Genomic DNA, 22,549 nt, shown 5'->3' with positions numbered 1-22,549 from the left:
GGGTTCTGCACCACTTCAGAGGCTAACCCCACACCAGATGAGCAGGGCCAAAACAATGTGTCAAGGCTCAGAAGTCCAGATAAGGGCAGCTCCAGAGAGACAGAAGGCTGAATCTGTTTTACTTCTACAACGGAGCAATTGGTGTCCTAGCAATATTCATTGATGCAACAGCCAGGCAACACTTCTGGAAGAAATTTATTTCTAGGAAAGTAAACTCTGAAAATGTGTCTAGAACAGTTTGCTTTAACATGCATTGTCTTTTTTTTTTTTTTTGTAACTCTTTGTAAGGTTTAAGTATGTAAACAGCCATACCTTAATATTTATTTCATTAACTAGTATTATTTAAAGCAGGAATTGCATGGAACCGAACCAGAATTTGGTATATAAGAAAAAACTCACATGAGAGTTATATGTGTTTCTTCCTGAATGTTAGAAATCACTCTTTCTCTCTCTCTCTCTCTCTCTCTCTCTCTCTCTCTCTCTCTCTCTCTCTCTCTACATGTGCAGATACACACACCATTATTCAAGGAGCAGACACCTGAACTTGAGATGTGCAGAAAATAAACATGGTGCCTCACTGTCCCTTTTCAAAGCATCCAGGACATAACTGCTCTTCCCAGAGCTGGTTGCCTGAGTACACAATTAGCTATAAACCTTCTCACCTAGTGGCACATGGGAAATCAAAGAGCAGGAAGACAGAGGCTGTTATCTTGTTCCTTGGGGAATGAAGTATGAAACCTGTGGGATGAGGAAGATTAGCCTCAGAGTTTAATTCCCACACCCAAGAAGATAAATACTTGCCTGGATCTTCGGAAGCAAAGGCCTCTTTTTGTTTAGTACGACCAGGTCTGCATGTCTTGGGCTAGTAAACCAGTATTCGAATCTACATTAGTGGTGATTGGCAAATCCAAACCTAAACACACTTTCCATCATCACACATGAATTACAATCTATATATAGCCAAATTAAGGAAAATCTTTTACTTCACTGGAAGCAAAAGGGTTCTGAAGTTGTTTAAAAAATATACATATATATGTTAGCATCCAAAATCATCAAATACGTAGAAAACACATTGGTGACTGCAAGCAGATGGAGACACCCCCAGCCCACCCACCTACCGATGTTGCTTGGTTGGGAAGATATGCAACGTGGTAGGAACTCCAAACTGCCACCCTCAGTTGAAAGGATCCCAAAGCTGAGCACACGAGTGCAAAATGAAACATCTTTGCAAGTTATTGTGGGCTCGGTGTGCCCAACTGAGGGAAATGGAAAACAAGGGCTCGGCCCTGGATTCCTCTTTCTCCTCCATCTGTCTGCCTTTTTATCAGTTGATGAGACATGTCACCATTGCACCTACGCTCTCAGCAGCATGGAGTAGGTGAGCTTACAAGGACAGAGAAGGCCAGCCTGTCCCCAACTTCTTCTCTGACCTGAGGTGGAAGAATGCTTCCATTGTCTGTAATTCTAACAAACAGAACAGAAATATCATCCAGGCAAGCAAGAGATGAGCAGTCAGCCCTTTTGTTCAGGATAAAGACTAGGCGTCAGACACAAAGGGACCCTACGGCATTCGTGTATCCTTCTGACGTCACAAGTTCAAACATGCTTTACTTTTCTTTAAACTTTTTATTTTGAGATAATTGTTGATTCGCTTGCAGTTGTAAGAAAGAATACAGAAAGATCCCTGTACAACTTACCCAGTCTTCCCCAGCTAGGTAACATCTTGTGAGACAACAGTATACTATCACAACGAGGATACTGACATTGGCGTGACCCACCAATGCTTTGAAACTCAACCCTTTGAAAAAAGAACAAGTCCATAAAAATGACTCAGTTTTGACAGTCTTTAGATGATGTTTTGTGTATCTGTGAACAGGCTGGTGTGTTTGGCTGAAGGAGGCATGGCAGGCACTGTCCACTCATCAGACCGCCGGTTCTTTGAAAGGACCCAAGTTCTCTCTCACTGACAGCACTGACTGCGGAGGAAGAACTTCTTTGCACTTTGTTTGAGTTTAGGATTTCCTAAAATTAAGATAATGGAGTGTCCAGAGGGGTATGAACCAAACACCAACATGGAAACCAGAAAGATGAAGTGTCTGATCTTGGAAATTTGAGAAAAGATTAAAGCAGCCATCATGTACTGGGAGAGATAGAGGACCAGGAAGGACAGGATAGACAGAAGAATGCTGAAGTAGACACTTGTGTTAGGGTGCCTGGTGCCTGGTGCTGTGGTTATCATCTGCTGGGTGTGTCTCCCCAGGGAAAATATCAAGAGCAGGGCAGAAATAAGGAAGATAAGTAATGGCAACAAGAACTCAGTGACAAGAAAGGCAAACTGTAATGTAGACAGTTCTTTCATCTGAGTTGTTACATTTGGGTAGAAAAGGCCCAACCAGACTTTCTGGTAAAGAGTCCAGCTATATTTACTATGGAAAACAGAAGTGAAAGATGTATATAGCAAGGACCCAAAAATCAGCAATGGAACCAATTTGGATATCCTCAGTTTCAACCAAAAGAAGAATGGATGAATGACGGTGGTGATTTTAGCGCAGTAGAAAACGCTGAGCCACGTGGCTAGCCAAAGTCCTGATTCACTCACAAACATGAAAAAGGTAAACGTCTCAGTAACTGGAGATAATTCAATCAAGGACAGAACAGCCAGAATAACGTAGAAGATGATCATCTGGAAACCAATCCTGGAAATTGCCAGGCAGCAAAGGAGGAGATCCAATGGCACCATCTTTCTCTGCTTGATCAAGTCCGGGCCAGTCACAAGTACAATAATGCCATTTGCCAAGACCCCTGTGAGAAATTGTATCACTGCAAAAAAAAGATGGGTGATGACATGAGACTCTAGCATTTTGAGAAGAAAAAATCAATTACTTTAGAAAATGGTGCAGTTACAGATTTTTGGAAAGCTGGGATTGTTCAAGTTGTCTGTTTTTCAACTAGATCAGAATCCTTCTCGAGGACAGGACTCTAACAAGAAAGGCAGTGAGGTAGGAAGGTGGCACACCTGTGTTTATATCACTGTTTTCTCCATTTAGGTCTGAGGCAGTCAAATAAGAAAGAAATACTATAGCAACTATTTGCTTTTTCGTGAAGGCTTTTGCATTTTTCAGGTCTACTTAGCTTTCAACGTCATCATCACAAGCAAATGGTGGAAATGAGATACCTTCCACGCTGGGAGAAGGGCTCCTCCATTACATAATTAGTGGAAGTTCCTCAATCCTTCCTCTCTACCATGAATATTTAATTGTGCCCACAGGTAGGATGCTACTTAATGTCTGTGAGGCATTCTTTAACAAATCATTTTTTTTGACACTGTCACCTCTGCTATCATGATGGAGTTCAATGGGCCACATAAGCATACTAAGTAGTAGCTCTCTAATATGTAATGAGCAATTCAGGACCATCTAAAATTCAAAACAGTTATGTAATACAACCTATGTGACAAACAGAAAGCATCACAAATATGTGTATACAATAGGTCAAAAGCCTAAAGGAAGGAAACATGCAGCAAAGAGAATCACTCAGCACCATGCACACCAGCAGTTATTATCTGCAGGATAATATAGGGGTTAAGATTACATCACAGAAATGGCAGCGTGACGAGTTCCTCTTGAAATCGCTCATGGAATTTACAACAAATTGAACAGCTATAATTCCACAATATAGGGGTTGAAACCTCTTCCTGGGTATTTTTTCAAAACAATAAGAATATTATGACATGAACATGTTGTTCCAGGGGAAAAGTTGTAATAAAAGAGTACATGATTCAATGTGTCGTTATGACTCTCTTTGGAAAAATGAGCATTTATTAACATGTATGCCAAACAAGTTTTCCAAACAAGTTTTAAGCCAAACAAGTTTTCTTGATCTCGACACTGTTGACTTTTTGAGTTGGATAATTCTTTGTTGGCTATGCAGGGCAGGGCTGTCCTGTGCAATGGAGAATGTCTACAAGCATCCCTGGTATCTACCCACTAGATGCCAGTAATACACCCTCCTTCCCAGATGACAACCAAAAATGTTTCCAGTCATTGCTAAATGTTCCCTGAGTCCCAAAATCACCCCCAGTTGAGCACCACTGTGCCAAACACCGGGGAGACAGTGGTGGACAGAACACAGTCTGTCCTCAAGGCATTCAGAGACTAAAGACAGAGCAAGCTACCATGTAGAATGTGACATAAAACTAGGTTAGTTGTTTGGACAATTCACCACCAGAGCACAAAGTGGGGAAGAATTTATTAAATGTTGGGGGAATTGAAGCTTTTCCACTGCAGCACTTGGTCACAATGTTCCCAGCAGACCCCATAATGAGGCATGTGTCCTTATGGCCACATGTCACTTTGTCCAAAGGCATCATAAAAGATACTTACAGTGAATCTTACTTGTAGAAAACTGGAAGGGGAACCATAAAAACATTGTGGTGAGTTACTGTGTCATTCTTCTCTGAATATGTAACGTCTGTGTGATGTAGGACTTCGCTCTGTCCTTCTGGTCATGACATCAATGCAATGAAGAGAACAAATGGGGATATCTTCAAGGAGTTATTGCAGGAGGCAGCTCATGCATGAAATCTCTCAAAATTGATCCAGAGTTAAGCACGACAATCAGGATAAACCTTATTCTTCTGCCTCCAGTGGAAAGAAAACAGTATGAAAAAATGTTCTTATGTTACATTCTGCAGGCTGGCAAAGCAAGAATGGAAGGGCATCCACCTATGCAATAACGAATCCGAGGACTCGTGAAAGAGTATTCACTACTACTTCCTTGGATTTTCGATCAAACCTGCCGCTGAACCTGTCACTGTGCTGACCAATAACAGTTACTAGCCCATGCCCTGTGAGACTTGACTCGGCTCTGTGAGGGCATGTCTGGGCTTTCTTCTCATCCTCAGCATTCATTCATTCTTGTAGCATTTCACATGTGGTGTGTTTGTTACGTAGAATCAAACTCAATTATATAAGGGTTTTCATAACAATGGAAAAGAGAACTAAAGAGTACAAAGTCACTTTGAAAGACAGTGTTTGCTTTCTAAGTCTGTTCCTAGAGATATCGTGTCCTGAGACCAGCATCTAGCTCTTTGCTGTGGACTCAATGTTGCCATGACATTGACATTCTGAGCCCTTCAGCATGATCTGGACACATCAATATTGCAGAAAAGTAATGGTAATGCTAAGGCAGAAAAGTGTGGTGCGGGGAAATTCTAGTCTGAATTCTAGTTCTAGAATGTAGCAATGTAGATTTCCAGCACTGACAGCCAATGAGCAAAGATAATGCATGGTACACCAAAGACTTAAAGGAAATCACTATGGCCAATTCTATTTATTAACATGCTGTTTGTCTTTTGGATTCAAGCATCTTGAGGGAATATTTGGTTCTCAAATATTCTATTATAACTTTTGTTAGAACTAGCTTGGGGAATAGAGGCAATTCTTCACAGAGAACTTTATTTCATGAAGAACAGCTCTTCTGATGTAGAAATCCCATGGAGTAAAAAATAAAAATTCATGAGGCTTAAGCTACATTTTTTTCATTAAATAATTTCCATCACCAGTCTCTTCAGTGAGCACACACAGAGGCTGCTGAAGGCGTACCATTCCTGGCCAAGTGCCACCAACTCGCCTGAGACTTGTATTTCTTCCACCAAAGGATGGCAGATGAGAGATGTCTGTCCAGAGCAGCCCAGCACTTGTGTGGCTGCTGAACTAATATCCCATTCAGACCCCGAAGGCGACTGCATTTCAGTGCTGATGTGAAGAATCTCCAGGGTCCTGTTATCCAGCTTTCTCCTCAGATTTTACCACATCAATCAAAATAACCATGGATGTTGGCCATACTGTGCTAAGCGAGAGTGAGCTAAATATTTTAATGAGCAATGCAACAAACCAGAGACAAATGGTCCTAAATATAGATGAAAAGGGGTTTTCGTCTCTTAAGCAGTTGGTTTTAGTGCGAAGGACACATTAGAGGATTTCTGGCTCTTAGCTGAAAAACGTACATGTCAGGCTTCACCTGTCAGTCACTGGTTCAGAACGGTGACGGGCAAATGGCTCAGAACAGATGGAACAAGTCCCAATGTGGCGAAATTCACATGAGGACTACCCCATCTCACCCTGATTAAATCCACTCACTCACACTCATCTGTAATGAGCAGTCATTAAAAGAGACAATACTAAACATTCTTGAGGTAACTGACAGGCAGAAAGAGTTGCTTATTTACATTCAGATCATTCAGCCCCCTCAAAAGAAAGTGTGATTTTTTTTCCACAGGCAGTTAGACTGACATTGGCAAGCTTGCCACCAGGTAGAAGACTGTCATAATCATCTTTCTGCTTTCCAGCCACACATGGACATTGATCTGGGATTAGAATCACCCTGAGAGTGAGCGATAGTTTTAATACCTTTCCCAAGTGAGTCTTCCCTCTTCATTACCAAGGGAACAATTCCTGCTTTAAGGAACATGCACATGTATTAACATTATTGTATATTTAATAAGATGGTTCAAATAAGAACGAAATAGACCCTGGGCTAACCAATGCAGACATCCTTACTGAATCTTCCATGTAGCATAGCTCAGCCCTTGTTAAAGCCCATATGGAATGTATTCCATTTAAAATTCTCAATATTTTGGTTAAAAAGCTCCAGACTCTTTCAGACTAATCATTCTTTACATTCACTCATTTGCTTCTCTCCACTTGAATATGCCGTTGATCTTTTGGACTAAAATTTTTGTCTTTAATATTCAGGTCACTCCCCTGTGCTTGTCCCTTTTCTTCCTCTTTTTTATCTTGGTAATATATTTGATTTTCTTTTCTCCTCTCAATATTTTTAAATGTATGTCCATTGCAGCAAATAGAATAATGGGACAATGTAATGCACTAAATTTTCTTACACAGAAAGAACTCAAAGTGTTTTACAAACAAGCATCCCATGTTAGTTACAAAGAGAAAAAGGAAGCTAGAGATGCTGCACTTGCCATGAATGGGCCCCACTCCCCATGAATAATCTCTAATCCCCATGAATAACCCTAGTTCCCATGATTTCATCTTTAGCTCTAAACTGATTGTGGGATTTCAAATCCTTCCTTGTTTCTTCCCTCCCTCCCAGATCTTTCTCTCCTTTTATTCCTTCCTTCCTTCCTTCCTTCCTTCTTCTCTTCCTCCTTCCCTCCCTTCTTTCCTTCTCCCTTCCTCCTTCCCTCTATACTTTAATTTATTGTGTGTATTAAGGACTACAGAGTAGTCACTATTCTAAGCATGTAGCATATAATAATGAACAAGACAAAATCTATGTCATCTTGAAAATCACATTTTAGTGGGGAAGAGGAGAATTAAACAAATAAAGAAGTAAATACTTCCAGGTAATGCAGTGCAAGGTACTACTTTAGAAAGTGAGGTCAAGGGAGGCAATGTCCTCCAGAGAGGAGGTGATGGTTGAAAACAAAACTGGATGAAAAGGAATCATCTCTGGAGGTCTAGGGGATGAATACTCCAAGTGAAGAGGGCAGGAGATAGTGATGCCCCCTTGAATCAAAAAGAGACCTCACTGAGGTGATCCAGGAAAAAACAAAGGGCCAAACTTTGTAGTGTCAGGGGATAGCACAAGCAAGGTGAAGAACCAGAGGCAAGGAGAACAGAGGAGCAGGTGTGGCAGGACCAGATCATGGGGGAAGGACAGACGTGGGGAGTCAGGAAGGGGCGAGAGTGGAAGCAGAAAGGCCAAGATGAAGGCTGATGGTAGGTTGTTGGCTTAAATCAGACTGGTGGTAGAGGATTGGAAAGAAGTATCCGGATATGGAAGGTGTTTTGAAGGTATGATGAACAGGTATTTCAGATGGCTCCCCCTATCAAAGGGAACAAGTAGGGAACAAGAGAAATCAGGAATTATTTTTGGTCATTAACATGATCCACTGTGAGTGATGCTGCCATTTTTTAAGAAGGGGGAGATTGGAGGAAGGTTCAAATTCGAAGCTCTGTTGTGGACACGCTCGGTCTGAAATGCCCACTCCAGGTGGAGATGTTATTAAGCAATGAGTGATAAATTTGGAGTTAGGGGAGCTACAAGGGCTGGAAATATGCATTTAAAATTTACTTGCATATAGATATTTAAATCCGCAAGACTGGGTTGAGAAGAGATTGCCAATGGGAGTGTCTGAGCACTACCAATAAGAAACAGTATTTTATGCACCCTGACCGTCCAGTCCAATGCAATCTCTTTGTGGAAGGAAGCCTGGTGAGAGCAGAGTACGTGAATTAACACTGGAACCTCGAAGGCAACCCTACTAGACATGGAAGCCTAATCTCTTTATATGTGGCTGATTGCATTTGCTGTTTCGTTTAGAAATTTCACTCCTTTATTCATAAGGAAGATTGGTTTGTAGATTTTTCTGGTGCTATATTAGATAAATTTGATTCTCCATGTTATGCTGGATTTATCAAAAAATTGTTCAGGTTTTCTTATTTCCTATGCACCAGAACAATTTGAACAGCATGGGAATTATCTGTATCTCCGGGAATGGAAAGAATTCACAGTGAACGAATCTGAGGCAGAGGCTTTTGGGAAGGGGCAGAATACTTAACATTTATGTAGTGCTTAAAACGCTAAGCAAATGACAAATGTAGTCTCAATTTGCCCTCTTGACAACTCTATGAAATCAATATTATCTCCACTTTAGAGATTACTAAGTTGAGGTGCACAGAGGATTGGAAATTGCCGTCGGTCACACAGGTAAAAAGTAGTATAGTATTTCCAAGGTGCGACCCACAATCTGCCTTTCAGTCCTCTGTGTGTCTTTTACCGTTCAGCATCACAGCCTCCCAAGGTCAAGACCTACAGTGAGCCAAGATTCCTTCCAATGCTTTAGGAATAAAGGGGGGCAGCTGCTTTCTTTGCCTGAGCAGCATTTATTCCCTATTCTCCAGCGTGGCTTTGTTCAGAGGAGCCACCTCTGCTCCATCCTTCTTGAGGTATCTTATTTGGGACTGTCCCCATCTCTGAATCTAGGAATAGGCACATAACCCAGGTGTGACAGTTAATACATCCACTCACCCGACTAGGGGAGTTCATTTAGGGATGAGCATGAGGCCCAAATTTGTCCAAGTCAGACCTAATCTGAGAACTTTCACTTGAGCAGACTGGACAAAATGTCCCTCTCTGTCAAATATATTTGTCTAGAGCTGCTGGCAGCCATCCTGCCACCATCAGGTGGGACTTGGACCAGCCTAAGCGTGGATCCTCTGCAGAGGACAGCAGTGTCCAGAGAAGAGGGAGCAGACCAGTTCTGAGAACATCTCAGCCCCAGATCAGCCCTCACTTACGATTGGCCTTGACATTGACATGAACCCACAAATCCCTAAGTTTTGCTGGAGGGAGTTTGAGGTGGGTTTTTGTCACTGGGTGTACTATGATCTAATAGTCAGGGGCTATAGAGAAAGACTCTTTCCCACTGAGGAACTGAAACCAGAGAAGTGATTTGCCTAAAGCCAGTCCTTTAGCAATATGCCAAGGGCCCAAACATCTGATCTCTAAACCAAAGTGCTCTAGTCACTAAACTCATAGTTTTCTCAAACATATTTGTAGAAGAATTTGGTATAAAAAATACAAATTTATTTTCTGGAGTCTCCCTTGTATATTTAATTATTCTCTTCCTATCACATACTCACTCTGACAGTTCAAATTTTTATTGGGCTGTAAGAAGAGCTTCCAAAGCATAAGGTTCCCATATGGGCATCAGAAGTTTTACTCACTGCAAACCACACAGCACACCCCTGGCATTGTACTCCTACTGGTTATATGTCCAGAGGTCGCACGGTCCAGTGGATTTCCATATGCAGCGACATACACGTCAGTTGCCATGTGTGATCTTGAAACCCTACTGCCATTTCTGCATTGGTCCAATCTTAAATGGTTCTTTTGTATCCTACGAGTCAAACCTTTTTTCTGCCCCTCAAAGGTAGAATTCATACTTAGGAATTACAATGAAATGATAAGATTGCATGCAGAAAGCCTGCCCAGAACCTCGTTTTTCCTTTTCCCCTTTGAGACCACCTTCTCCAGACTCAATTTTGTCAACTTCCAGAAGACCTAGATAATTGTTTCTTGCTTTGCTTTCCCAGCAGCCGGGACCAGGCTTCAGGGTCTAGCACTTCATGTGGTTTGGGAACACTGGCCTTATCCCCTGCGTCTGTGTGTGGATATGTATGGGGATGCTTTATAAACATCTGCTGAATGTGCAACATGAACAAACGAATAAAGCTTCTCAGCTTTAGAAAGAGGTCGCTGGTCAAACTTTAATATTCCATAACATTTCTAATGTTTTTCCTACAGAAGAAAAATATTACTCCACCTATCCACTATCATCTAGCATCCACCTTTAGTGGACACTTGTGAGACAAATGAGTGGGATGAGGGACAAGAGCTGTGGTCAGAAAATTGAGTGAATCTCACTGATTCACAGGGAGTAAAAAAACCATGAACTTGGCTTTTTAAATTCAATACAGTAAATTTAATACAGAACCACATCAGATTTGTAAAGGGCACTAGTGGTTTCTTGTGTCAGTTCCTTGAAGAGAAAAATGGGCCTTCAGAAAAGGTGCATACTGCCCTGTACCTTGTTCCAAGGAATATTCAGATGTTGTTTATTCTAGAAGAGGGAATGCTGTGTATTTCCTTCACCTACTGCAGCCTCTATGAGGGCACAATGGGACACAGTCAAAGGATGGCACAGAGATGATATGGTCCTCCCGAGGCGTGTCTACATAATGCCCAGGGTGTGGGGAGAGCTGTACAAACCCCACATTCACGTATCTGTACCCCACCAGTCTTCATTGCAAAGTGTAGACATAGGACTCTACAATCCTTCCAAAATGTGAGAAAAGAAAAAAAAATACAGCAATGGTACCTGAGGCCCTCCAGCCCTTTGTGTCGAGTGAAATTGGTCCAACATATTTTAAATTGCAATAGTAATACATTAGCCATTATCGCTGTGCATTTAAGACTCCCTGCATTTATACTAAATGATAATACAGAAGTTTCATTTTAGGACATATGATCCTTTCTCAATTGTTCACCAATCTGCATGTTGTCTTGTTACAGTTCAATAGATAGTATCAATTTTAAAAGCCTATTCTTTCTGCCTGGCACAAAACATAATTTAGATAATTAGAGATTCTACTGTAGCAGAGGACATTTGGGTAATGTTAACAATTAAGCAGTCAGGAGTAGGGTTTTTCCTCGGTTTAGTCGATGTTTTTTTTCTTTTCTAGTTATGACTTAACACAGTGATTTACAAACCTTACTTCCTCCTAAGAATTCACACAAAGTAAGCGATTTTGGCTATAAAAACAGGATGAGATCAAATATATTCCAAAAGTAATTGTTGTCAGACATATTCAAAGTGCATCAAGCTTTTTATCTAAAACAGAGAGAGTAAATATAAGTGGAAACACAGCAGCATAGGGTGGAGGATGGGGAGAGAACAGTCCAACATTTGAGAGAAAAACACAATCTTAATTATATGTACTGATAATTAAAGCAGCCCAGCTCTCTCATGCCGACCCAGATTGCTAGGAACAGACATTTAGGCCTCGTTTTAGTTTCCAACCACTTTAGAAATTGATTTATGAAGCCTACTTTTATGCCTTTTATTGTTTTCAAATAACCTATCAAATTTACAATGCAGTTGATCTCCATTGTTCTGCATCGTTTCAGGTGGGCTCGAGTTTGACAGAAAGAGGCCAGAACCACGTCCTCTGAAAGGTCAGGTGAAGGTCTGAGTGCACTGAGCCCTGGAGGACAGGAGAAGGTCACGTCAAGCAGAAGCAGAGGCCACATACCCGGCAAGGTTTCCACTGGCCCCACAATCGCTATTACCGGGGCCAATACAGCGAGGAATGAATGACTCATTCTTTGCAAGACAGGATCCTGCCAAAATGAAAATCTCAATGTCTAATGGCACCTCTCTCCTTTCTTGCTAGGGACTTGTATCATGATTTAGGAGGAATCTGCACGAACAGTCGATGCCCAATACTGTCTGGCACACACTTAGATCTCAAACTGAACTTCGCCCCAGTGAGGCCATCTGCTCACACAGAGGGAGAGAGTCGGACCAGCCCCAGGGCATCCTGGGACCAGCCCCAGAGATCCTGGAAGGGTCTCTTCTCCAGCTTTTCTCCTCTGGAAAGCCCCTTTTCCCTCTGCTCACTCCTGGCTCTGATTTAAAACTCCTTCCGTCCGTGGTTCTGACAGTCAGTTTGACGTGAGGTCCACAATTCTGGGCTGAAAGAGAGGCAGAGACACTTGCCTAATCCCGAGGGTCCTCCTTCCAAAGGAACCTGACCAAAGCCGTGCCGTGTAGGAACCATTTTGCAATGAAAAGCAATCTTAAAGGTTCACCATTCACTTCATTGAGCAGAGGTAGTACCGCGTACCTTGGCACACCTGGATCTGTGGCATTGCGCTTGTGCATTTGTCCACTGAACAAACATTTATTGGGCAATGCGATGCTATGCCATCTGTTCACGGGCATCGTTAGCTGCGTGTGGTTAAGAAAGCTAACGTCTCTATGCGAAGAGCTGTTGACAATTGCATCTGAAGTAAGTTTCCTGCCACTATTTCATTTCACAAGCAATGGCTTGTAGAGAAGTGTAACAGTGAGAAGTGTATCTGTGCAGAAGTTTGCTGGCCTCGGCGCAGTCACAGGGAGGCCCTGGCTACATATTATCTTTCCAAAATACTTCTAGGGGGTGGCTTCTCTGTCACCTCTCTGGAATGTCATTTTATTGGCTTCTATTTTCCCAATTCCTATAATTCAATCAAAAATGTGTCCTAGGGCCACCTCTACCTCGAATAAGATTTTTAGTTAAACACAAATATGCACATGCATGTTCCAGCAAGTTGCACTATGCAAAAAGTGTATTAAGAGTGGAGCTACATTTCCATGTGTTTTGCATTTGTCATTTAAGAGGTCAAAATATGCAAACTGCATCCACTTTGGTCAAAGCCTTTGAGCAAAAGAAAATTTTACTAAGGTTGGATTCATAACCAACAGCACAGCTAATATCCGTCATTTTGGGGAAAAGGCTGTATTTTAGAAATGATAGGCATGTATTTCTCGTTTGAAACTGAGACTACTTAATAAATGTGCCTGTCTGTTTTCAACCAGGTATAATGGCCTGCTCATAAATATGCAATTAAAAAAACAATCTTAATTATAAGCAGTTTACAGTCCAAATGGAGAGAGTTATACAGTCTGCAATTGGTCCTGGAAATTTTTATATAAAAAATAAAATTAGAAATAGAGAAATAAGAGACTGATTTCTAAGGAGTTTTGGAGACAGCTCCTGCTTACCCGAGATATACAAATAAAGAGTACAACCATAGGAAAGTTAGTATTTTCTAAGTAAGATGATAGGAGAAAAAAAATATATTCTAACATAGCTTAAGATTTATAATCTTACCATATACATGCTGTACTCGTTATGGCTGCCAGCCTTCACCAAAGGAAACTATTAAAACAAAAAAATGTTTTTTTTTGCTAAATCAGCATCTGTGTTTGCCCCTGAAAGCACTTGAGCAAGAAATGGTAGGAAAAAAGCAAAATGAAAATCGCAAACGTGCCACACACTGTGTACGCACTACTGGCCTCGTAGGGTGGGCGGGTCCACACTGGTATTCTGCAGCAGGCCTACATCCTGTTTAGCCCAGATCCCTTATGCTGCTGAGAAGGTAACTTTGCGCCCATGGCTTTGCACTGGGTTTTGCTGGGTACAGTGCACCAAGTACCAAGGTGGACCCCGTGTGGTACAAGGGTCGCCATGTGTGAGGCCTGAGCTTTCTCATGCTTGGAACACTCTTCCATAGCCACGGGGTTCATGCCCCCTCCTAATGCAGATCAAATGTCACCTCATCCAAAAGGCCTTATCAGATGATTCTACCCCATATCGCCACCACTTTTTACCCCCTTCCCTTCCTCTTCTTCATGCTGTTTTTTTTTTCATTTTTGCTAACACTTATCACAATCAGACACATTAATTCTCATGATCTGTTCCTCTTCCTAGAATCTGAAATTCCATGATAATGGTGACAATTTTTGTATTTTGATGTATCCCTAGGAACTTGCCAGCACTTGACATACAGTCGGTACTCAAAAATCTATGTGGAATGAATGCATAATTAAAAGTTTCCAACAAAAATAACACCTGTGCATCAATGACATTGTGGAAAGGTCCGCTACAACATGTAGCCTGCAGATTGGCTGGGAAGGAGTTCCTAAGATGGCTGTGGTTCGGAACACTTAGAAATATCAAGCCTTCCTCTATGTGCTTCTCACAGGCTCGGAGGATGAAAGGCATCCAAGTCTGCACTGTGTTGCAGTGTGGAGAAATCCCAAATAGAAAAACTGGACACATCTCATCACCAGAGCTTACCAGACCGATGCCCGCAGGACAAGCAGCCTCTCAGCCTGAGACAAGGCCCGTGGGACCAGTTTCACATGTATATCACGAGACTGGTCCTCACGTAGCTATGAGATTTAACGAGCATGAACCTGAGCAGGGATTCTGTTTTAAATAAGGGGGTCAGTAATTATCCCAAGAGGTAGTGGTATGGAGGGAGATACAGACTGGGGTTGGAGAAGGATAGCCAAACCAGAAATAGGTGGAAGTGAAAGAATTTCCAACAGAAAGATGTGGAATAACTCAATAGCATGAGTGTTACTTAAAATCACCCAGTGTGCTTCAGATCTGACAAACGAGATAAATTGGGAAGTGACTTGCATTTGTGAAGATTTTTCATGTTACTGTAGGCATACTTAATGGAGAAATCTGTAACACATTTTAAAGGCTTCATTTTTGAAAAGATTATAACCCAAACCCAAAGTTTTATGAATATATGTATAATATCAGTGCCGATGAACTTATAGCTTATTCCATTCGAGGGGGTGCAGCTCCAGGTCTGTGTACATATAGGTGTACATATAATTCTCTGGTGAGGATTTGAGACTAAAGGACACTCCAGAGGCCACAGCCAACTTATGACTCATTGAAGCTACAGCTGGGGCTCAGAAACCCTCCCAAGCCCCTCCACCCACTTCAGTGCCTGAGCGTCTGGGATGAAAAAGTCATCTAGAACCTGGTAAGGAGCCCCTTGCTGCTGGGTTTCCATAGTCCTATCTGTACCAGTGCTCATCAAATTTCCATACTATCCCATCTACGAACTTGACAGGAGCTTAATTACTAGCACCATAGGAGTCACCCTTCACCTGACTGTCAGCAGGGAATATACAGGTCTGTTGCTGACACAATCTACCTGCAGCTCAAAATGTAAACCAGTTGAAATACTTATATGAATATTCACATGATTACATATTCTCATGCTAAGGAGGTGGTGGGATCCATGATGGAGACATCTCTCTGTTGCCCATAAGAAATACCTTTCCCACAGGATTCTGACTGCTATGAATACTGCTGATCTTATTCCCAGAAAGACATTGATCAGATATGCCCTTCTAGTGGGACTCAGTTGTAGCAGAGACCTGCAGTTCTTACAAATATCTGAGAACCCCTCTTTCTCCTGGACACACAGCTGGACTACATTTCCCACTGTCCCTTGCATTAAGTGTGTCCCAGTGACAGAGTTCTGGCCGGCGGAATACGACCAGGACTGATGTGTTCCACTCTCAGGCCTGGTCCATAAGAACTACTCAAGCACTCTCTCACCCTCTTTCTCTTCCCCCTGGCTGAACAGAGAGCACTCCAAAGACCTACAGGAGGGCAGGGCCACATGATGGAAGGATGTGAGTCCCTGAATGATTATATGGAGCACACACTCCACCCCAGCCTGCACTCACCAAACCCACAATGGACTGAAATATGAATGAGAAATAAGTATTTATTGCCTTGAGTCATCCAAATTTTGGGATAGTGTGTTTCACAGTTAATGTACCTTGACTAATATAATGACCCTTAATGGTTTTCAGAATCTGATTTTCCTAGGAACTTTTTTTGTTTCGTTTGCTTTTTCTAAAACATATTTTCATTGTGCTAAAATATACGCAACATAAAAGTTGCCATTTTAACCATTTTTAAGTGTACAGTGCAGTGGCATTCAGGACATTCACACTGTTGTGCGACCATCACCACTGCCCATCTCCAGAGCTTTTTTCACCTTGCAAAACAAACTCTGTCCCCATGAAACAGTAACTCCTCATCTCGACCTTACCCCCAGGCTTGGGCCACTGCCATGCTATTTTCTGTCTCTATGGATTTGATTACTCTAAGTACCATGCATGAGTGGAATCATACAGTATTTGTCCTTTTGTGACTGGCTTATTTCACTTAGCGTAATGTCTTCCAGGTTCATCCACGCTGTAGCATGTGTCAGACTCTTTTTCCTTTTTGAGGCTGAATGATATCCCACTGTATGTACAGACCACATATTGTTTACCCATTCATCCATCAGTGGACACTTGGGTTGCTTCCATTTTGGGCTGTTGTAAATAATGTTGTTATAAACATGGGTGTGCAGATATCTATTCCTGTCCTTGCTTTCAATTCTTTTGGGTATCTACCCAGAAGTGAAATTTATGGATCACATGGTAATTCTATTTGTTTTATTTTTGAGGAATATCCATACTGCTTTCCACAGCAGCTGCAACCATTTTACACCCCCACCATCATGGCACAAAGCTTCTAATTTCTCCATAGCCTCACAAGCTCTCATTATTTTCTGTATGAATTTCATAGGATCATAACCTCCAGCACAAATCAAGAAATCACATGGTATTACAATTACTGTCTTAAGCTTTAATCAGTATCTCTGAAAATTAGCCCCAAACTAAGAACGATTGCCAAATATTCTGCCCACTTTTCTTTCCTTGATGTGAGCCACAAACACCGTCTCCTAACACCCAACTTTGTGGTCATGTGGTGATGACTGAGCAAGAAGGAAGGTTGCAGTCAGCTCGTGGTTAGTAAATGATCTCCTGGTAATAAACATTTCCCATCAATGGGTGAATCTTCGATGATGGGGGGAGGGCTGAGTCTGCCAGCTCAGTCAGGTCATTTTGGTGGCAAGCCTTGAGAGCATTGTAACCATATCTGGAGCAGATTAATAAAAAAATGTAGATTCCCATCCAAAAATAGATACCAGGAAGCTGAGAACTTTCAAAATCACTTTCCATAGGAATTTCCAAGATGCCTGAAGCTCTAATTAAAAGGATTCCCGCACTTCAGCTAGGTATAGAATTAAAGCAAACAAACAAACAAAAGCCCTTGCATTTGCTGTATAACACCTAATGAAGTTTGTTTTTTGTTTTTAAGTAAGATTTAGGGTTATTATTCTCTTGGGCAAACTTTTACCCAAGGCTGAAACAATCTCAATTTTATTCTCTATCCTTCTATCATTCTTTGACTAATGAAAATAAAATTTTTAGAAAAATAATCCTGACTTTTCAAGCAAGATTAAATGTGTAAGAATAGCCCGAAATCTTGTGGAACAGCAACAAAAAGAATAAAGAGGAATGACTTTCACTATCATTACAATGAATGATAGTACATTTGAAATACATTACAAAGCAATAATGACTAAAATTCAGTGCTACTGGCATCAGGAAAATCAGGGGAATAAATGGACAGTCCAGAAAAAGAAAAATGTATATAAAATTGTTCTGGGACTATATGATGAATATTGTTGGGATAAGTGGCTAACCCCCCAGGGAATGATAAAGCTAGATTCTCACTGTCTCCAAATTTACATAGAAATTAATATGAAACAAGTGTTGGTGAAAATGTGGAACAAGTAGAATATTCTCATATCTCACCATTGAGAGTGAAAATGATACGCTACTCTGGAAAATAGCTTCTCAGCTTATTATAAAGTTAAACATATGCAGAGTCCGTGATCCAGCAATTTCACTCCTATCTATTTACCCAAGAGAAATAAAGCACATGTCCACAAAAAGACCTGTACAAAGAATGTTCAGAGGAGCCAAAAACATGAAAGAATCCAAATGTCCTCCAAGAGACATTTGGATAAATGGGAGACTACACTGAAATATAGTCATGCAATGGATCGCTATTGAGAATTTAAAGAAACAACATGGGTGAATCTCAAAACATCATCTTGAGTGGAAAGAACTAGACACAAAGAGTGCCTATTGTATGATTGCACTTTTGTGAAGTTTAGAATAAGCACGATGAATCTACACCGATAGAAATCAGACCAGTGGGGGTCTGTGGTCAGGGCATGGTGAGTGGAGAAAACTGACCAGAACAGGACATGAGGGCACTTTCTGATGAGAGAAATATTCTCTACTGGTGGTTATATGGTGCACAGATTTCTCAAAACTCAACAAACTACAAACCTTATCTTACGATAATTATATGTTAATAAAATGACTAGAGAAGGGTTTCATATTGAAAGGAAAGGCTGACAACTATAACTACTTAATTTAAATTTCTGTAGGCTCAAAAAGAACATAAACAATATTAAAAGGTGAGTAAAAACCAGAAAGAAATCATTATAATATATAAGAGACTGAGTTAATATTTTAGAAAGACATCTCAAAACTAAAAAGACCAGAAAAACAAACAAAATATACCACCGAACACCTCAAGAGAAAAATGAACAGATTATAAAACAAGCTATTTATTGAAGAAGTATATAGGCCCAAACTCCATTTTAAATACGATTGACGCAGGTTAATGTATCTCTAATGCAAAAGGGTTCTTAGAAACAGATAAGTAAAATACACTGAAAACCTGGATCGATAAATAGGCAAGGGACGTAAATACACAGTTCACAAGGAAAAAAAATATATACGAGTATATGACCAATGAGAATTTAAAATGTTCAACTTGTCTGGAAATCAAGGAAATGCAAATGGAAACAACTACATGCCTCGTCCTGCCCTTGCCCTGCTTTCTTCTGCTCCTGGGGTGTCCATTCTTTCTCCAGGGCCATCATTTCCCAACTCGACATGTGGATACCCCCTGTTCCTTCTGAGGATCTCAATTCACATGCTCTTTCTTTGGTAGGTTCTCCCACTCCCAGGTCGGATGAGGACCCCCTGCTTTGCAATGCTGTGCCTCTCACAGCCCAAGCACCCATCCCACTGCCCTCCACACGCAGTGGCCTTGGCAAGGACCTCCGTAAGGACAATGCTAGAGCCTGATGCCCGTACAGGGCCTGCGTCGTCCAGGTGCTCAGTAAACAGTTCTCGAATGTCTTATTGAGTGAGAAAGCACTTTTACATTGGGAGAGATTAAAATGAGGAAAAACATCCCGTGTTGGTCATGTTTTAACTTGTGGCACTTCTACCCACTACTGGGGGAAGCATAAAAAGGGATAAATTTTTGGGAAGGCAATTTGACAACATTTAATAGAAGCCATTAAAACATTTTGCCCTCTTCATCTAGCTATTTAGCCTTCAAGAATGTGTTCTAGGGAAATTATCAGAGAATTGTCCATGAATATCCATCCGTACATGAGATTTCATTGCTCAATGGCTATAAGATGGAAAAACATTTTAAACTAACTAAAGGAGTAATTAAGTAAATCATGAATTCCAATGATATATAATTCAATAATTAGCAGACATGTATAATCTACAATTATTGATATTGATTGTGATGATTGACAAAATCATTCATAATATGAGTTTTGAAGCCAGCTAAAAAAAAGTATACACCAGTTTTAATTTAAAATATACAGAAAAACCTGTAGAAACATACATCTAAAAAATTCATTGTGTTTTCTTCAGACAACAGAATTATGGGTGATTTTTTTTTTCCTTTCACTCATTTGATGTCTTCTATTTTGATTAACATGCCTTATTTGCATAATTTTTAAAAACCAAAAATAGTAACCACATGCTTTGGAAGCTCTGTTATCACCTCACCTTAAAGTTTTAGTCTACTCAGGATTGAAATCAAAAGCAGTTGGCTGCGATATACTCTTTTCTTAAAAGTCCCATTTGCTTCCAGTGCAAATAGCCCTGCTCCCATAGGTCTGAATACGGCCTACACTTCTCCCCCGGATGTGGCCCTAGCAGGACGAGGGACAAGGATGGTGTTTAGGAACAGAGTTTCAAAGACAAGAGTGATCTTAAACACCAGCAGGACTGTGAGGTGAAGAAACCAGGGTCAGATCCATTCGGTGATCTCGTCAAGTCCTGGGAGCAGATGGGTGGGCAAGATGCGAGCCCAATATTCCTGGGGCCACGTCCTGCACCCCTCCTCCTGCATCCCAGCACCGCTCAGAGGATGAGCTCGCAGTAAATCGGAGCAAATGGAGCAGACACTTGTACATTGTCTGCCCTGGCATGTACTCTGTCAGCCCTGGCATGAAAGCAGTAATAGCAGCAAGCCCTGAGAACACCCTTCCTGTGTGCCAGCTACTGTCCACAACACACTTTACATGTGTTCACTCAGTTAACCCTCAGAACGCCCCTGTGAGGAAAGACTCCTTACTAAGTCCATTTTACAGATGAGGAAGCTGAGTCTCGGGGAGGTTAAGTCATTTTCCCAAGGGTACACAGCCTGCAGCAGAATAGCCAAAATACAAGCCCAGACATCCTGGCCCTGGGATCCATACTCTTTTAACCATTATAGCCATGGTTCCCACACTTGCATGCACAGAAGAATCACCTGAAAGATTTGTTAAAACCATTTCCTGGACTCCATCCTCAGAGAGCCTGACTCTGGACGCTGAGCGTGCGTGTCCGTGCGGCCAAGCCCACAAGTGGGGCCACACTGATGCTGATGGTCTGACCCCCGCACGAGTAGCACCACAGACACGTTAGTGTTGCAATCAAGTGCACCAGTTACTTTCTGGAATTATCTGGTAAACAATCAATAATGGATGAGTTATCTGTGGAGCAAATTAATTGACCCCAGACGACTTCGTATTGATGTGGAAGTAACCGGTGGCGCGGTTGGTTGATAATCCAATTTAAAACCTGTTACTGGTCCAACTATATTGCAGCAAGTGTGTGGCCATGTGCTCTCATGACACACGTGCTGGGAGCCTAGGCCAGGGGAAAAGCCCGGAGCATCACTTACTGCAAAGCCGTCCTAACAGCACAACATGGTCTTGCAGACACGGCAGCCTCATTTTCACAAGTCCTGGAAGACACAGTATGAATACAGCATCCCACAGAACCCTCCTGTTCCCTTTGCTCTCCGTCTACATCTGCTTTTTCAGCAGAGGTTGCCTTGGATACAAATATCCTTCTGCCTGCAAAGTCTAACCCCTGTGGCAAATTAACAAATCGGCATTCAGATTTAATAAAGATGCCTGTTATTAATTTTCCTGCATGGCTCAAAGCCCCAAAGTTGGATAGCATCTGTGAAAACTTGATAAAACCAGTCCCTGGGCTCTCAACATGGGTGCTGGAATCCAGGGGAGCACAGGGACCCCCGAACGCCTGCCCCAGGGGAACGGGGAGTAAGTGGGCTTCTTGCTAAACATGCTGGCACTGCAGTGAGGAGGCTGGTTTCTCACAGGCCACCTCGTACCTATGACTAACATTCAAGCCCTGGGAAGGCTGACAGTACCACACTTAACAGCCAATGTCGGGCTTAACTTCCTTCACTTAGAAGAGTCAGCCCAGCACAGTCGCTCAGAGCCGTTTCACCCGGAGGTCTCCAAGTATGAGCACACGGGAGAGCCTGGCAGCCAGTGCACACACTTACGTGGTATCACTTGGCTCTCCAATCAGGTCTGTGTGACATATGAGAAATCGGGGAGTGGGGACATATCTAGTGAAGACCCCACAGTGCAGCCATCCAAAGCTAGTAGAAGAGAAAACACATGACATGAACATTTTTGTTAGGTCATCAGAGGTCAGGCCCAGTAGAAGATCCTCACTGTATTACTGGATTCCCTTCTGTATCGATCTGCGGCCTCCGAAGGAGATCCACACAATAGCCCAAGTGAATTGCCTACTGGTAGCACTCTCCAATCACCTGTGGCTCCATCTTTGGGTCGGGACCATTGCCCACCCAGGATAGGAGTCAGGATAGGAGAGTGGATGGCGGGGGCTCCGGGTTGTCTCACTCTGCAGTGAACAGACGCAAAGTTCAAAGCTCAGAGTCACCCTGAGCCCAGAACGCCCCAGCAAGGCTCTCGAGTCTGGGAGTGAAGAGCTCTAAGCACTTTTTTCTATGAACGCGTTCCAAAAGAGTAGGAGGTAGTTAAAATGCTCCTTAAGAATAAGTAACAGGTATTATGGAAAAGCCTGTCATTAAACAGTTTGTTTCTAAACAAAAAGGACAGAAACATAAGGCCTAACTATAAACTTGATTCTTCTCTATACCAAACATACCCTAGTAACCACTGACATATCCAGATTTCTTCCTCAGGCCCTTCTCTGAGCTTACACCCAGCTTCCCAGCCTGGGACGTGAGACCCAATGGTCACAAGACACTCAAGACCCACACCTCTGATCATCCCATGCCTCTCTGTGGCCTAATGGGGGCAGAATAATGGCTCCTTGAGATGTCCATGTCCTGATCCCTGGAACCTGTGAAAATGTCACCTG

At 42.0% G+C, this 22,549-nt stretch overlaps 1 protein-coding gene across 1 annotated transcript; it reads right to left on the bottom strand.

Annotated features, from left to right (window-relative positions):
* Positions 1–1,960: 1,960 nt before the first annotated feature.
* Positions 1,961–20,768, bottom strand: TAS2R1 (taste 2 receptor member 1; the record flags this gene model as incomplete). Its single annotated transcript, XM_081053399.1, has 2 exons — positions 20,655–20,768; positions 1,961–2,820 (listed from the first exon to the last, which is right to left on the bottom strand). Exons 1-2 carry the CDS (start codon positions 20,674–20,676, stop codon positions 1,961–1,963), a joined length of 882 nt encoding a protein of 293 aa, XP_080909525.1. The 5' UTR covers positions 20,677–20,768.
* Positions 20,769–22,549: the final 1,781 nt, after the last annotated feature.

The sequence above is a fragment of the Rhinolophus hipposideros genome, assembly GCF_964194185.1.
Source record: "Rhinolophus hipposideros genome assembly, chromosome: 7".
Taxonomy (NCBI): Eukaryota; Metazoa; Chordata; class Mammalia; order Chiroptera; family Rhinolophidae; genus Rhinolophus; species Rhinolophus hipposideros.
This window is presented reverse-complemented; position numbering and strand designations above follow the sequence as displayed.